Source organism: Bos mutus, chromosome 8 (genome assembly GCF_027580195.1).
Source record: "Bos mutus isolate GX-2022 chromosome 8, NWIPB_WYAK_1.1, whole genome shotgun sequence".
Lineage (NCBI taxonomy): Eukaryota > Metazoa > Chordata > Mammalia > Artiodactyla > Bovidae > Bos > Bos mutus.
Window position 1 is genome coordinate 53,142,405 of NC_091624.1, and position 16,966 is coordinate 53,159,370.

The window sequence follows — 16,966 nt, forward strand, 5'->3', positions numbered from 1 at the left end:
GAACTATACAAAAAGATCTTCATGACCTAGATATGGTGTGATCACTCACCTAGAGCCAGACATTCTGGAATGCAAAGTCACGTGGGCCTTAGGAAGTGTCACTACAAACAAAGCTAGTGGAGGTGATGGAATTCCAGTTGAGCTATTCCAAATCCTGAAAGATGATGCTGTGAAAGTGCTGCACTCAATATGCCAGTAAATTCGGAAAACTCAACAGTGGCCACACGACTGGAAAAGGTCAGTTTTCATTCCAACCCCAAAGAAAGGCAATGCCAAAGAATGTTCAAACTACTGCATAATTGCACTCATTTCACATGCTAAGTAACACTCAAAATTCTTCAAGCCAGGCTTCAACAGTACATGAAATGAGAATGTCAAGCCAGATTTAGAAAAGGCAGAGAAAGCAGAGATCAAATTGCCAACATCTGCTGGATCATCAAAAATACAAGAGAGTTCCAGAAAAACATCAACTTCTGCTTTATTACACCAAAGCCTTTGACTGTGTGGATCACAATAAACTGTGGAAAATTCTGAAAGAGATGGGACTACCAGACCGCCTGACCTGCCTCCTGAGAAATCTGTATGCAGGCCAAGAAGCAACAGTTAGAACTGGACATGGAACAACAGACTGGTTCCAAATTGGGAAAGGAGTGCATCAAGACTGTATATTGTCACTCTGTTTATTTAACTTATATGCAGAGTACATCATGCGAAATGCCGGGCTGGATGAAGCACAAACTGGAATCAAGTTTTCTGAGAGAAATATCGATAACCTCAGATATGCAGATGACACCACCCTTATGGCAGAAAGCGAAGAAGAACTAAAGACCCTCTTGATGAAGGTGAAAGAGAGTGAAAAAGTTGGCTTAAAGCTCAGCATTCAGAAAACTAACATCATGGCATCCGGTTCTATCATTTCATGGCAAATAGATGGGGAAACAATGGAAACGGTGAGAAACTTTATTTTTCTGGGCTCTAAAATCACTGCAGATGGTTACTGCAGCCATAAAAGATTCTTGCTCCTTGGAAGAAAAGCTATGACCAACCTAGACAGCATATTAAAAAACAGAGAGATTACATTGTCGACAAAGTTCCATGTAGTCAAAGCTATGTTTTTCCAGTAGTCATGTATGGATATGAGAATTGAACTATAAAGAAAGCTGAGCATGGAAGAATTGATGCTTTTGAACTGTGGTGTTGGAGAAGACTCTTGAGAGTCCCTTGGACTGTAAGGAGATACAACCGGTCCATCCTAAAGGAAATCAGTCCTGAATGTTCATTGGAAGGACTGATGTTGAAGCTGAAACTCCAGTACTTTGGCCATCTGATGTGAAGAACTAACTCACTGGAAAAGACCCTGATGCTGTGAAAGGTTGAAGGCAGGAGGAGAAGGGGACGACAGAGGATCAGATGGTTGGATGGCATCACCGATACAATGGACATGAGTTTGAGCAAGCTCCAGGAGTTGGTGATGGACAGGGCAGCGTGATATGCTGCAGTCCATGGGTCTCAGAGTTGGACATGACTGAGCAACTGAACTGAAGTGAACTGATACGTATTTCCAGTGCTGTTTTCTGCACAGCTGAAGAATGGCTCAGAAATGGTTATCCATACTTCAGTCTGTGAGTTGAGAGGGTGGAGCTGGGAGTCAAAGGAATCCAAGGCAGCTAGAATTCACAGTGCAGATTATCTGAGAAGAGAGGGCTGGATATAGAGAGAACTCTTGGGATATGAAGAAGGTCCGCCTCAAATGTGCAGCCGAGGATTGGTCAGAATATGCTTCTGAGAAAAGTACCAGAGGAAGGGTTAAAAAAGACACCTGAAAAAATATAAGGGCATAGTACTCAGAGGTCACATACAGAGGCAGATAGAGAGCCTATTCCAACAGTTAAAATAGAGAACTTCGTAATAACTAGGGCATTGGGTTGAGTACCAAGAAAGGCCCTACCTCAGTAGTAAGTAAAAATCTTGGACTAAATGTTGATGACTAATGAGGCTTGTGAGGAATACCTGAAAGAATCAAATTGTTTCCAAGTAACTTAACTGAATTGCAAAACAAAACTCAAGAATATTTATAGAAAAAAAAAAAAAAGAATATTTATAGAGAAAAGCGGTGGACTGGGAATCTCTTAAGCCCTTGTTCTCCCATGGAACACCAAAAAACTACCAGAAACTGGTATAAAATCCTTATAAAAACTACAGAAAATTGTCAAAAGGCTATAACAACCAAGCAAATATTCAATCAAGAAAAGTCACATTCAAAACAGTAAAATATTTCATGACGTTTGTACTTTTTGCCCCACTCCCCTTCTGAGTGCAGTGTAGTTCTGGTGTAGAGGAAGTGGCAGCCCAATACACAGTTCCCTCCCTTGAAACAAAGGGAGCAGTTAGTTGTTCATTCACTAAGTCATGTCTGACTTGAGCAGAGCGGTCCTTATTTGAATGTTACGACTATCTTAGGGCTGCCTAAGGATTGGGCTCTATACCTCTAATTCAGGTCTTAGACAGAGAGAAATGGTGGATACTGCTCATGTAAGTTATAAATAAGGGGACTACAGACCTCCTGGGTAAGAGATTATGGATGGAGACATAAAGTAGACCACTGAAGGCCCAAAGAAGAAGCTAAAGTGAGATTCTTTGGGAGACTGAGACACTTAAATGTAGCCATGTGTATGAGGGAATTGAAAAAGCCATAAATATGTCCAGCCAAGACACCTGTTTAGAAGAGACCCGAGAAGACCTTAAACTTTTCCACTGAGCTGATCGCTAGGCTAACAGCATGCCCAGCTAATGAGAGGACTACTCCAGCATAGAGCCAGTCTGCGAAGACTGAGAGAGGTAGCTATTTTTACAGATGCCCAACCTTCAACAAAAAAGTCACAAAGGATACCGATAAATAGGAGATCATGGCCTATTTAAAGGAAGAAAATAAACTGTTAAAAACTATCCCTGAAGAAGCACAGGCATTAATTAGATTTACTAAATAAAGACATTAAAACAGCTCTCTGAAATATGCTGAAGGAAACTAAATGAAAACACAGGTAAAGAACTAAAGGAAATAAGAAATATATGAACAAAATGAGAATGTCAACAAAGAGAAATAAAAAGAAACTAGAAATTCTAGAGCTAAAAAATACAGTAAGTGGATGGAAAGATTCCCTAGAGGGATTTAACAGCAGATTTATGCAGGCAGAAGAAAGGAACAGCAGACTTAAAGATAGGAGATTTGAAATTATCAAGTTTAAGGAGCAAAAAAAGGGAATGTTTTCCCTCTAAGATCGGTAACAAGGCAAATATGTCTGCTCTCACCACTTCTTGTCAGCATTATACTGAATGTTCTAGTCAGTGCAATAATGGAGAAATAAAAGGCATTCAGGTTGGAAAAGAAGATGTAGAATTGTCAGATATTATCATCAATTTGGAAAATTCTAAAGAATTTACAAAACATAGCTACTACAACTAATAAGTGAATTTAGCAAGATTGAAACATAGAAGATAAATATTCAATTTCTATTTCTATATACAGACAACAAACATTAGAAATTGAAATAAAAAACAATATCACTTTGAATAACATCATAGATTTGACATAGGGATAAATTCACAAAATATGTACAAGACTTGTACAAAGAAACTAAAAAATTTCTAGGAGAAAATAAAAATACCCTAAAAAAATGGAGAGATGTACCATTTCTGTGAATTGAAAGACAATATTGTTAAGATATCAATTCACTTGTAGGAATTTTTCTTACGTATATACCCATATGTATATACAAGGATTTATATATATGAGATTTTTATTCCGTGCAAAAGGTCCCTTGAACTGTGGTGTTGGAGAAGACTCCTGAGAGTCCCTTGGACTGCAAGGAGATCCAACCAGTCCATTCTGAAGGAGATCAGCCCTGGGATTTCTTTGGAAGGAATGATGCTAAAGCTGAAACTCCAGTACTTTGGCCACCTCATGCGAAGAGTTGACTCATTGGAAAAGACTCTGATGCTGGGAGGGATTGGGGGCAGGAGGAGAAGGGGACAACAGAGGATGAGATGGCTGGATGGCATCACTGACTCGATGGACATGAGTCTGAGTGAACTCTAGGAGTTGGTGATGGACAGGGAGGCCTGGCGTGCTGCGATTCATGGGGTTGCAAAGAGTCAGACACGACTGAGCGACTGAACTGAACTGAACTGAAGTAAATATCCATGAATAGAGAACTGAAGGTGACTTGTGTTATATCAAGGAAGACATGACAGCCATTTTAAAAAGTGACATGCACAAGATATATTTAATTATCAAATTAAATAAGAGAGAAAACTGTCTATACTATTGTTCTTAGAGAAATACATGCAAATCCATTTGGTTTTGACTATATTAGACTAGTTAAGAAAGATACACAGGAATCTGATAGAAATGACTGTCTCAAGGGAAGAAAAATGGGAGATGAGAGATTGAGAAGAAAACATATTTTATACATACCTTATTCTGCCTATTGAATTTTGTACCATGCATACTGAAGTGTGAAAGTCGCTCAGTTGTGCTGACTCTTTGAGACCCCATGAACTATACAGTCTGCGGAATTCTCCAGGCCAGAATACTGGAGTGGGTAGCCTTTCCCTTCTCCAGGGGTCTTCCCAACCCAGGGATCGAACCCAGGTCTCCCACATTGCAGGTGGATTCTTTACCAGCTGAGCCACAAGGGAAGCCCACCATGTATATGTATGTCTACTTACAAAAAACAGAACAAAACAATCTCAGTGATTGAAATCAGTTAAATGCATTGATCCTTTATCAAGAGGCCCAACTTCTCCAATCTTTATCCCACAAGTCCTCCCCAGTCTGCCCACCTATGCCTCTGCTAGAAATGGACCACATTTCTAACTGCCAGATGTGCTAGTGGCCCATTCCTCAGTGTTCTGCGTTTGTTAGCACGTTTCTCTCCCACCTAGAATACACTCCTTTTGCCTGTAGCCTGCACTTTTAGACCTAACTCTACGTTAATCTATCCAGGAGCCCTCTCTAACCACGCTAATCCTCACTGTGCTTTCTCTCCTCTGGAATGGGATGTTTGTGACCTGGGCCTCACAAGTGAGTATATGATCCCGTATGTTTTGGATTGTTGGTTCTTGCTTTGTGTGATGTCTTATGTTGGAAAATAGGCTGTCTGGATAGCAGAAAGGCAGCATGACTCAAATGTCTTTGTACTCTTAACACTGCTTTGCTTAGGGCTGAGCATAGATTGAGGGCTCACCAGTCTTCAGTTGGGAGAAGGAAATGGCAACCCACTCCAGAATTCTTGCCTGGAGAGTCCTGTGGACAGAGGAGCCTGGAGGGCTGCTGCCCATAGGGTCGCACAGAGTCGGACATCACTGAAGTGACTTAGCCTGCATGTATGCATTGGAGAAGGAAATGGCAACCCACTCCAGTATTCTTGCCTGGAGAATCCCAGGGACAGAGGAGCCTGGTTGGGCTGCTATCTATGGGGTTGCATAGAGTTGGATACGACTGAAACGATTTAGCAGCAGCAACAGCAGTCTTCAGTTGGGTGAAAGATTAGATACTGGAGGAAGGACCAAGGAGTATCTTCAGAGATTTTGAGCTCAAGGATTTTTGGCTGTGAGACTACTGTCACCAGGGAAAGATTTTTTTCCTCAAAGAAACTTAAAAATTAGAGTGTTAGAGAAATATGACAATATCCACAGAGGTCAGGTAAGTAACATAAATGTGTAAATAAATGGTCAGCATATAGGAGTGATGGGCCCTGGTGATGAATTAGAAAACAACTGGCTTGCTTAAAGTTTTAAAAAATTCTAGTTAAAAAACAAGCAAACAAACAAAATTCCTTTAGGCAAACAGCAGACATCCAGAATAGATGAGTAGATCTAACCACAATCAGCAACTACTTTATGACTTTAAGTCAGAAGTGGTCACTGACACATCTCTGCAGGTACACACCTCTGTAGGTACACGTCTTTGCAGGTACGCATCTCTGTGAGAAGACAGAATTCTGTAACATAGTTAAAAACAGTTCTAGAAAACTAACTCTTAAAAGAGATGCACAAGGAAATCTCATTAATATGTCTCAATGGAAGGCAATGTTTACAGTCTCTTCTCACTCATCCGCAAGCTTGAGGCCACACAGTCTGGGAGGCATTCCTTTCTGATTCCCACAATGTCGTTTTAAAGATGCTACCACTTTTACCTGTCCCTGCCACTTCAGCCATGGTCCCTTCATACACCTCTGATTTCCCATCACCCACTGCCTGTAACATCAAAGCTCTCCATTTCCAAGCCATAACCAGACTGGCCGTCAGGCTGGTGGAGGGTATGGAGAGTGAAGACAGAGTGAGACCACAGACACTGCCTGTGAGTGGCACCTTCATTCCTTACAACCAGACCCCCTCATCTGCAGACGGAATTACCACATGGACTTCCTAGACAGGTGAAGCTCTCTGACACCATACCTACCTTGTGGAACAGAAGGGCTTTGTGATGCAGTCTGGTGGCTTGGTTCCGTCATCTGTGAGGTTGGAGACAGCAATGTGTAGCAAGCATTGGAAGTCAGTAGGTGCCAGGACTCTGAATGCCTACATTCATAGGGATGGTTGGTCTCCTCGTGATTATGAGGTTTAGACCATGATGAGCCAGACTTTTGTTCTCTGGGATTTGGGGTATCCCCTATATACCTATGGCTCCATCTTCATTATTATTCTAATCATCTGGCAAGTGAAAAAGAGTTACCATGGATTAACGGAACATAAAAGGAGCTGCTGCCGGGTAGGGAAACACTATGACCAGGACTGAACTAGTTAAGCCTTAGATAAGATGCGTTAAGCTCCCAGTGTCTTTCCTTTTATCCTTCCTCTCAACCTGTCTACCTCCCCACCCATATTATTATTTTTTTTTTTACCATCCATTAGTTACTCTTATATGGTATTTCTCTTCTCAGCGCCTAGAAATCATTTTTTACCAGACCATCCCTGCAGTATATTCTAATTGAAAAATCAAGAACATCTCTATCTGGCTTGGGTTGAGACTTAGATGAAATGGATTGTGCCTCACTGGATCTTAGAAGACTTCCCTTTATGGGAGATTTTTCTGGTTTGTGGTCCATTAAGGCATTTGTAAATTGAAGTCCTTTGGTTATTAAATCTACACAACTTTATTCTGTTCCACCCTTTCTCTTGTTCCATTATAAGCTTGATACAGAACTTCTCTTAGGAAATAAATGGGAGGTGTGGAGGACAGAAGAGCCTCAAAATGAATCAGAAATAAGACAAATATTGAGACAAAAAAAATATGAGTATGAAAAGTTAGGAAATTAAGTAAAATACAGGTAAATTAAAAAGGATTAGGTAATCTATATTAGCTTTGTCTTGGTTTGGACGTGAAAAAGAAAATGGTGTCCCAACTTCACACTCCAACTCTTTTGTCTTTAAGCGTCACCGAAAAGTCAGACAAAGGGCTAGAGATGCAGCATCAAGAGGTAAAGTCCTAGTCTTTGCCCTGACTTCCCTCCCCTGGGGGTGAAGTTCCCATGGACCCTGTCCCCCAGTGACCCTTAGTGCCAGGCACCAGGTGCTCTAACTGCTGAAGGCTCCAATCCCCAAGTTGACAGATTCTTCCAGAAGACTTTTATGGGGGTGGGGTAGGGGTCTGCAGTCTCCTGTCGTTCAAGGCTTTTAGATTCCTGTAGGATGTCCCTGAATCCCCTTCTGTTCTGTGTAACACTGTCTCCTGGTTTCTCAGCTAGGAGACATTCCCGGAAAGAAGCTGACAAGCTGTGGGAGCTGCTCTCAGTCATGCGAAGGTGATCTCTTGCTCTTTGCAGTCTCCCACCTCCTAGTATGGCCTGTGGTAATTTCTGTGTTTGGCCTGCGGCAGGGTTGGGCAGAAGGAGAATGGCTGAGAGGGAGCCAGACACATGGAGCCTGGAGCCCTGGGTGAGAGTTGGTGGAGGAGAGGGTGGGGTCAGACGTCTCAGTGGAGAGGGGTCTTCCAGCTGTGCTCTGGGCTAGGCTCACAAAGGTGCTGGAAGTCAGGATTTGACAGAATTTAATGATGTGGGTTTTCTCCCAACCATGAGACAAGTTACCCAGTCAGGAGAATGGATAGTTAAGTGCATAAACAAGTCATCGTTTTCATATTCTCTTTACAGCCGCTCCCTTTCAAGGGCAGACCCCTGGACCCTGCTGACATTACCTCCTCTGGTTCTGTCTTCAGGAAGGCCAGTTCCTGGGACAACCCTCAGGCAGGAGCTTGTCATATTATCCCCTTCTTAAGAGCTCTGCAGAATGAGGAATTGGCTCTTAAGAGATGTGTACATCTAATCCCCAGAATGCAGAGCTCCCACAGGACTTCCGTGGCCCCAAGTGAGGCTGACTCCAGGTTCTACCTGGTGATATCTCTGGTGCTGCCCCATCAGCTAACCATTGGCTCCCCCACCTGCCTGGTTCCCTTCTCCTAATTCAGCTTCTCAGCACAGGTCAGCAGAGAGCTCACCCGCCTCCCAGTTTCTCAAGGCCCTGTATTTCCATCCGTTGTCTGAGACCTTGCCCAACAAGCTCCAGGCTCTCAGCCCAGCCCACTACAGCTTGCCAAATGGCATTTCCCTAGGAAGAAAAGTAGACACTTAAACACCCAGTGGTTGCAGGCCCCAGAGTTTACTGGACTAGGGGAGGGCAGGCCCAGGGCCACACACTGGCCAAGAGTAACAAACTGTCCATCAGTAACATACATTTGCTATGTTTCCCTTCCCAGCCAGGGCTGGCTACCTCAGGAGGGGAACGTGCGGCAGATCCTGTGTGCAGATCCCTGCTGCCAAACCTGCAACACCATGGCTCTGGAGATTCAGCAGTTGTTGGGTGAGAACACCCTGATCTCCCCCACTTCAGGGGATACCTCTCAGGGCTCTTCTTGCCAAGAGGTTTTGTCCATGTCTAATGTGACTTTTGAGCAGAGTCTGGAGCATCGTTCCCCACACTCCAAAGACCTTTCACTTCCATCTGCAACCCTCACAGTGTCACAGAAATCCTTAGTCCAGTCAGTGGCCCAGTCACCTGGTGCAGCCGGCATCCATGATTACTGGGCTGAACATCTCAAGCTAAGGCAGGGATTCCAAGTGCTAGAGGGTCCCTCAGGGACTGAGGAGCCTAGAATTTCAGTGAATCTGCAGGAGATGATGCAGAGCAACCTCAGCCTCATCTGTGGGAACCAAGTCCAGCAGCCCTTAAATCCCCAGGTCTCTCTGCTGACCCTGAAACAAGAAATTACTACCCTGACACATCCAGTGGCCTTGCCGATGGTCACTGTCCTCCCTGCCCACCTGCCGTTCCTGAGTCCTGAAGTCCTGAGACTTCTTGAGGTCCATGTGAAAAAATGGACGCATTTCCAGAGGTGGGGGCTCCCCAGGCGTGTAGAAGAGTCCCTGAGGCAGCTGATGCCAAAGCCGCCACTATTTTACCAAACTGTATATAAGCAACCAGTTTCTTTCATCCACAATAATACTTCTCGTTTCTCTGTTGAGAAATTTGGGACCATTTCATACCAGAACTGGGGTTCAGGTATGGCTGGCCAGCCTACCCAGGCCTTCTGGGTTTCTGAATGGTGCATTACAGATCCAGAACAAAGACGCCTCTACCAGCAAATTCCCAACCATAAGGTTTTAGCCTTGCCCTCTTCAGCCGTTAAAGAATTAAGTGGCCTCTATCTAATGTCTGGGCAACAGGCTAGTGACTCAGTGGGCCCGTGCAGCCAAAATACAGCCAGCTATTCTGTGGCCTGCCTTCTCTGCACAGTGAGTCACTGGTTGACACCTTCTTGGCTTCTCAAGGCCTCTCCAACGATGAGAGCATGTCCAAGCCCCACTTGAAGGATCCCTTTCTCTTCAAGGAACTCTCCTTCTTCCCTTTGCTGCCTAAAACTCCAACCCAGTCAACTCCACTCTCTTCTCTGTCTTCACAAGATTGTGTTGCTCCGTCTGCTCACCAACAAGCTCACATCAATGTCCCATTTCTGACTCTGGACGAGTGTGAAGCCTTGGAGTGGCACCTGCTGCAGAGGCAGCTCCAGCTTCAGTGGGACTTGCCAGATGTTTTCCAGAGAGATCAACATGTCCAGAGCCCCGTGGAGTGTAAGCCTGGTGACAAAGCCCAGTCTTCTGAGACTCTGAAAACTTTCTGGCCGGGGAAGCATGTCTCAGTCCTCACAAGGGAGCTACTCTTCCCGCAGCACACCAGGAGGGTGCTGGAATACCACCTCCAGAGACAGCTGATTCACCACCGCTGGGGCCTGCCCCAGAAGATCCAGCAGTCCATCCAGTTGCTCCTGTCCCCCACTAATCAGCAGACTATATCCTGGAGCAGCACAGCCCTAGACAGTGTGAATGGCCCCCAGCCTACATCTCTGGAGGCCACTGGAGCTGATGACCCATTCTCACCTATTGTGGACGCATTGTCAGTCCCCATGCCACACTTATTTGACCAGGCCAAGGCAATATTGCGGGGCCATATCGACTCCAAATGTGGACAAATTCACCAGGGCAACATCCCTGCCTGTGTATATAGTTCTTGGGAGTGCATAATTCCTGGGGGCCTAGAAGTGACTCCCTTCAGCTGCATCCTGGAAAGCAAGCCCCTGGAACTCCAGGCAGCAGCTGACCAGGACCTTCAACAGGAAGTTATACCCGGGATGCCAGTGGCCCTTGATCAGCAGCAACAGGTCTCACCAAAAGCTGTCACTGAACATCCTAAGCTGCCCGGAGTCCTGTCAGAGGCAGCCATTGAGAAACTGGAGATAACTTTACGGCACAAGTATCTGGCCTTCTTGTCAGGGCTGCCTGCTCTTTATTGTGTGGCTCTCTCCAGGGCCATGGCCCCAGCAACCACGTCAATCACATCCCCAGCTATGATCACAGAGATGGTGCCTGAGCCTGTTGAATTCTCAACAGAACCTCTGACTCAAGTGACCTCACCTGAAGAGCAGGGTCCAAGTCCTGGGCCAGGCTTTCAAGAGGCCAGTGAGGCTCTTTCAAACACTGCAGAAGAATTCCAGGTTGATGCGCAGGTGAAAGGAGTAGTTGAGATGCTGCCTATAGAAAGCCAAACAGAGCCTGAGAGGCCCTCTTCACTTGGGGAGCACATCTTGGCCAAAATGAATTTCCATCTGAGAAAGAAGATCCTAGAGGCACAAATTGGAATTCCCTTAAAGGCAAGAGAGTCCAGGGAACAAGTTGTAGGAACGTCAGAGGATGTATGTACACAGGAGTCTCTTGAGACTTTAAACAACCAAGGACAACCACTGCTCCAGGAACTCCCCATCCCACCAGATGTGCCATGTGCCCCAGACCCAGAGTGGCTCCACCTCAAAGAACAGCTGGCCACTGAGTCAAAGGCGGTGCACCAGAAACAGAAGCAACCCAGTTCCAGCATAGTACCCCATAGTTCTGTCCACTGGGCTTCCGGTATCTTAGTCAGTGGGGACATGACAGAGGCCCAGGTGCTTTGTGTTCAGCTGGAGGCCAGTGTGAACAACCCCAGTCTGGAGGAGCCTTGGAGCCCTGAGCCCCGGAGCCCTGAGCTCCATAGTCCTGACAAGAGCAAGGACTCAGCCCAAGTCCCTACACTGGCAGAAAAGAGAGAGGAGCCAGGCAAACCCAGATTGGCTGGGGACCATGGAGAAGGTGATGCTGGGTTCACACTCTCCTCCACAAGAGAAAAAAGCCACTCTGTTGAAGGCCAGAGGCCAGAAGGGATACTTCTGAATAGGACACCCCGCAGCCCCTGGCAACGGAGACATCGCTTTCACCTTGATGCTTCCTGTCAACATAGTCCTCGGCATCACCCTCAGCCTAAACTCCCAGAGCTACCTCCTGGAGTCCCTAGGGGGAAGGATTCTCAGAAGAAGGACCTGCAAGACAGTCAAGCCAAGCTCAGTGTTATCCTCAAACCAGCAAGGGTTCCCGAGAATGCCCAGCCTGTGGTGCCCCAAGCATCACAAGGCCAGCCTTTCCCGGGCCAGCTCAATGTGGGTAAGCCATCGGAGGGCCAAGCTTTACAAGGTCAGGTCTTTCCGAGGCAGGTAGTTCAAGGCCATACTCACAAGAGGCCCAGCCTTCCAGAATATGGCCTGATAAATAAGATGAAATCTCTTCTGCACTGTATTACACCCAAGACAAAAGGCAAAGGGCATGAGGCATCCATGTCCTCTGCATCTGAGAAAGTGGCCAGCACCAGAAAAGAAAATGTGGAAAAAAGCTTGGCTCCAGCCAAAAGTCCCAAGGGACGAACTAAGACAGAGAAGACAAGAGGGGACCCCAAGGCCCAGTTTCCACCCCCTGAGAAGCAGATGAGCCTGGCTTTCATGGATGTTACCCACTCCCCAGGCAGTAAGCTCCGGCACCACTCCCGCTCCCATCAGCTCCACTTGGCCTCAGTCCTGGGTGCCCCCCGCCACTGTCCTCGGCACTGTCCTCTAGTGGCTTGTGCCACCCAACCAAAGAACCCACCCTAACTCTCAGCTCTCACCTCTCACCTCGGAAGGAAACTCTAGTCTGCTCAAGAAGACCCAACACAGTCAGAAGACTTTGTAGTCTCCCCAGTGTCTGCATCCCTTGAGGAGGACTGCTCCTGTCATTTTTATTAATGTGCAGGTGGGCAGAATACCACCCCAATACACTTTATATATCTCTAAGCAGAGAGTTGTATGTCTGCTGCTTTTCTCCACCATGGTGTGCTCAGGGAAGGCATAATGGAGGTAAATGTCGTTCCTATCTAGGGAAGGAGCTTTAACCCACTCTTAAGCTGGGACAGCATTCCACACCCACCCCCCCCCCAACCCCCCGCCGCAACCCCAAACCCCCTGGACTGTGGATAAAAGGGACTTGAGCAGAGAATTAAGGCCCTTGTCTAAGATACATTGAAGTTAAAGGTCAGACTTGAATTTGATTAATATCATGGTGTCCTTGGCCCAGAGAAGCAATGTGGAGGGCAGTACTGTCAAGAACGAGTGGCCAGGAATTTTTTGCCCCAGGCAAAATTCACTGATGACTTCTATATGTATGTCACAATCTGGAAGGGAGATATTTAGGAGAGTGCCAGTGTTCCAATCTTGAGGAGGTGCTTTGTATTATCAATAGCATATAGATAATATGATAAATACCAAAAACAAATGATAGAATCTCCCCTTCTGCTCCTGTCGGTTATGTTAGATCTTTTTGGAGAACTCACCTGGGAGGCGGCTGTAGTTCTCTTGCCTGTATCCCACCTCCTCTGTCTATCAGCTGCATGGAATAAGTGACACTGGGAATGAACATCACAGTAGGACATGGAAACTCCCAAGGGTAGGCAGGAGATAAGCAGGAAGGGAGAGCATGTAGATGGAAGTCTGAGTACTTGGGATAGAAGCTGACATGGTCCTGAAGAGGGCATAATAAGAGAAAAGACTGGTTTGCTTGAACCAGGAAGCCAACCCAGTGCCTACTTGCTTTTGGGGGATGGGGACGAATAAACTGAGTTTTGGTGGTTCATAGTGTGATGAAGAGCAGTGAGTTGAACCTTGTTGTCCAAGGGCAATGCAAATTAAAATTTCTGAACACTCACCTCCACCCTACAAAATTGTTCAGTGTTAGGGATTGGTATAACTATAAACCCGTGTTTTTGCTCAGCTCAAACATGAAGTCAGTGACTGTGTTCTAATCTTGATATATCTCAACTTTGCCCCCTTTTTTCTGTGTTTACTGTCTCTGTTTGTTAAATTACTCACTCATTCTTGCCTAAATAATACAATAGTGTCTCATATGCCCAGGGCCTAGGATAGTGGTTGGCATAATAATACCTTAATGGTACTTGAATACAAAGTCTGGGCTGTGGAGGCAAACAAATCATTACATTAGTATGTTGAGTGCTATGGAATAAGGAGTCCTGCCATGGGATTACTGGGGTACTCAGCTCAGAAGGGCCCCAGAAGGGTCACAATAAAATAACCTTGATTATGCTGTGCACCTTAAACTCACACGGTGCTGTATGTCAATTATATCTCAAAATGAAAGGAAGATAAAATAAACTTAAAAAATAACTTCGAGAACTATTTTACATTCAATTAAAATGTGTATTTATTATATGCAAATAGCTATAACTAACATGGCAAAGACATAGAATTTAAAAGTGGAACTCGTGATTTCACGGGATAGACAGTCTACATGCCCAGATTGTCTAATCAACACATATACTTGAATGTCCAATATTCATCTTAAACTGTAGAACAGTACATTCTTGATTCCCTGTGCCCATCCATTATCTCATTACACATATGAAACATGCTCCAATCACAGTATTCATAACATCAGTTAATGGCAATGGCATCTTTGCAGTTGTTCAGGACAAAAACATTGATGTCTTCCTTGACATTTTTTCCCTAACTGTCCATGTCCAGTCCACTCTGTTGTCTCTACCTTCTGAAATGAATTCATAACACAACCACTTCTCACTCACTCTGCTGCTATTATTACTGCAGTAGTGTAATAACTGACCCCAACTTCTGCCTGAGACCATACTTCTAACAGTCTGTTCTCAACACGGAAGCTTAATACTCATCAGGGAAGGTCCTGACTATAGACAACTAGATAGAAAGGTAGATTAAGGTTAGATGATGATGATGATGATGATGAAGAAGATGAAGGAGGAGGGGGAGAGGGAGGAGGGGAGGAGAAAGAAAGGCATGTAAAACCATGAGACTGGATAAAATCATCCAGACAATGATTGTTAATGAAGGAACGATCTAAGGACCAGGCCTGGTACACCCCAACATTAAGAATTTGGAGGAAAAAGTAGGAACCGATAAGCAGAGACTGAGAAGTAGTCAGTGAGGTGGGAGGAAAACCATGATGCAGGAGAGAAAGAGAGAACTGCAAGAGAGGCAGGGTCATGGTGCAGAAGTATATCATAATAGGAGTAAGTCCCAGGTTGAGGGGTTGGCCTTGGCTAAAAGCACAGATGCTTCACTGGTAGTAAGTAGAGAAAAAGTAACAGTAGTGAGGAAGGACTCTGTGTCTCATGCAAAGAATGGTTTCTCTACGGTTAAGGGAGCAAGGCGAATACCTGAAGGGGTGATAAGGAACTAGGAAAGATCATGGCTGGGGGCGGGGGGTTGATACCAAGAGCCAAAGCCAGAGATGAAGAGGAATTCTGGAAGTTACCATGGCAAGGTTTTTTTTTGTTAGGGCCTAAGAAATTGGTAGTAGCATGTGAATCCTGGTGAGCAGGAAAGCACAGTTGAGGTTAGTGGTCACGTGGGACGAAGTGTGGCATCCTAATTGTCAGCCAGGGGCCAGGGAGTTTCAGGGGCTGGAGGAGAGAAGTAGGAAGCAGAAAGACAAAGGTTGCCCTGAGCGGATGGGAGGGCTCTGTTCTGGACACTTCATTTCTCTCAGAAGGTGGCACCTCTGCATTCCCACCTTCTGACCTACCAGAGGGGAGAGTAAGGGCAGAAAGGGCTGTGGTCTCCTCACGGTGTGGTATGGGGGCTGTGGGATGCCCTGCCTCACTGATTCTGAAGGAAACTGAGGATGGCTGTACATACCACAACCAGCAGTGGGGCCGGGAGTCTCCTCCTCTGATAGGACCTAGTACTTAGCACAATGTGTCCACTGCCAGCTGGATGCAGAAAAGGCAGGATGGGAAGAAGTATGAACGTGTCCCACTTCTGAATGGTGACTCTGTGCCTAAGGGGTGGCAGCCCAGCCCCTTTTGTGACCCCCAGGGCGAGGAGGCACAAGGCCCAGGCCGGTTGAACCACATCTTCCAGAGTTTTCCTAAAGCATCCCCAAAGGTCATAAGAGGTCTTGTGACAGGCACATCCTCCCTTCCTGGTGGGAGTTGGGCTGAGAGCCATGTAGGAGGATGCCCAGGAGAAGGAATGTGACTCAGAAGGGTCACAGCAGTGACAGGTGGGAAGCTGAGGTTAATGTGCCCACGTTCTGGGCTGAGGTGGAGCAAGTCCTTTCCTTGGTCTTCCACAAGCTGCCTGCTCTAGAAAACCATGAATTCGCTGTGCTGACCAAGTTTTGCAACAAAGAGCCAGGGGCAGAGAGTTGATCTGAAACAAAGACCTTCAGGATTCTTAAGTCTCAGCAGAGTCAAGAGCTGAGTGAAGTGTCAGAGCCTATGATTCATGTAGGATGTTGCAGGGAGATGAAGCCTTGCTCATCCCATCCTATAACCCTAGCACCGGTCCCACCTTCCAGCTCCCCCTCAGCTCAAGAGGTAAAATGAGAATGAAAACTCTCATGGCAGGGCACACCTCAAGTATTCACTGTTCCATAATTGGTGGTAGATGCTAGGAATATATCAACGTTTGCTTGGGAAACTTGGAATTTGCCTCTGCCCTCTGAGATACCATGTTGTCATGGCACAAGGCTCTGACCTTTTGGAGTCCTTATCTTGGTCTCTGCAGAGAGCATTTCAGAATTCTGGAGAGAGAATTTAAGTCATCTGACCTCTCCTGCACTGGAGAAGAATGGCTTCTCCACAAAATCCCTTTTCCTGTTAAACACCAAGTCCTAGCAAATAGGGAGCATGGCATCTTCATTTTTGTACATGTATAGATTTTAACACAGCCTCTCATGGGCTTGATTCTCATCAACATTTCTAGTCTTAATTTCTAAGATTAAAATCTGTTAATACAAAAAGAAAACAATTAAAATTATCCTTATGATTTTATCTTAAAATATATAATTATATAAACTGTTTTATTCAGGTAAGTTAGGGTTTACATCCTCACCACTCTGTGGCCCGTTTTTTCTCCTCCTCCATGCAAATCCGGTAAGAAGATGACTGCTTACTGTAACTCAGTTACTCACCAGTAAACAGTTAATGCTTAATTTCTGGGTGCTGCTTCCTTTTGTGTACAAGCTGTCTCGTTTTCCCTGGAGGTACTATTGTACTTTAACACCTCTGTGTGTTTCTTCAGGCTTTT

General features: G+C 45.5%; 1 protein-coding gene across 1 annotated transcript; it reads left to right on the forward strand.

The window, feature by feature from the left end:
* Window positions 1-6,631: 6,631 nt before the first annotated feature.
* LOC102278906 (protein SPATA31F1) lies at window positions 6,632-12,707 on the forward strand. Its single transcript, XM_005900784.3, is given in 5 exon segments — window positions 6,632-6,772; window positions 7,436-7,481; window positions 7,745-7,805; window positions 8,756-9,732; window positions 9,735-12,707. Coding segments are annotated over 5 exon segments (3,996 nt in total). The 3' UTR covers window positions 12,506-12,707.
* The last annotated feature ends 4,259 nt before the right edge of the window (window positions 12,708-16,966 follow it).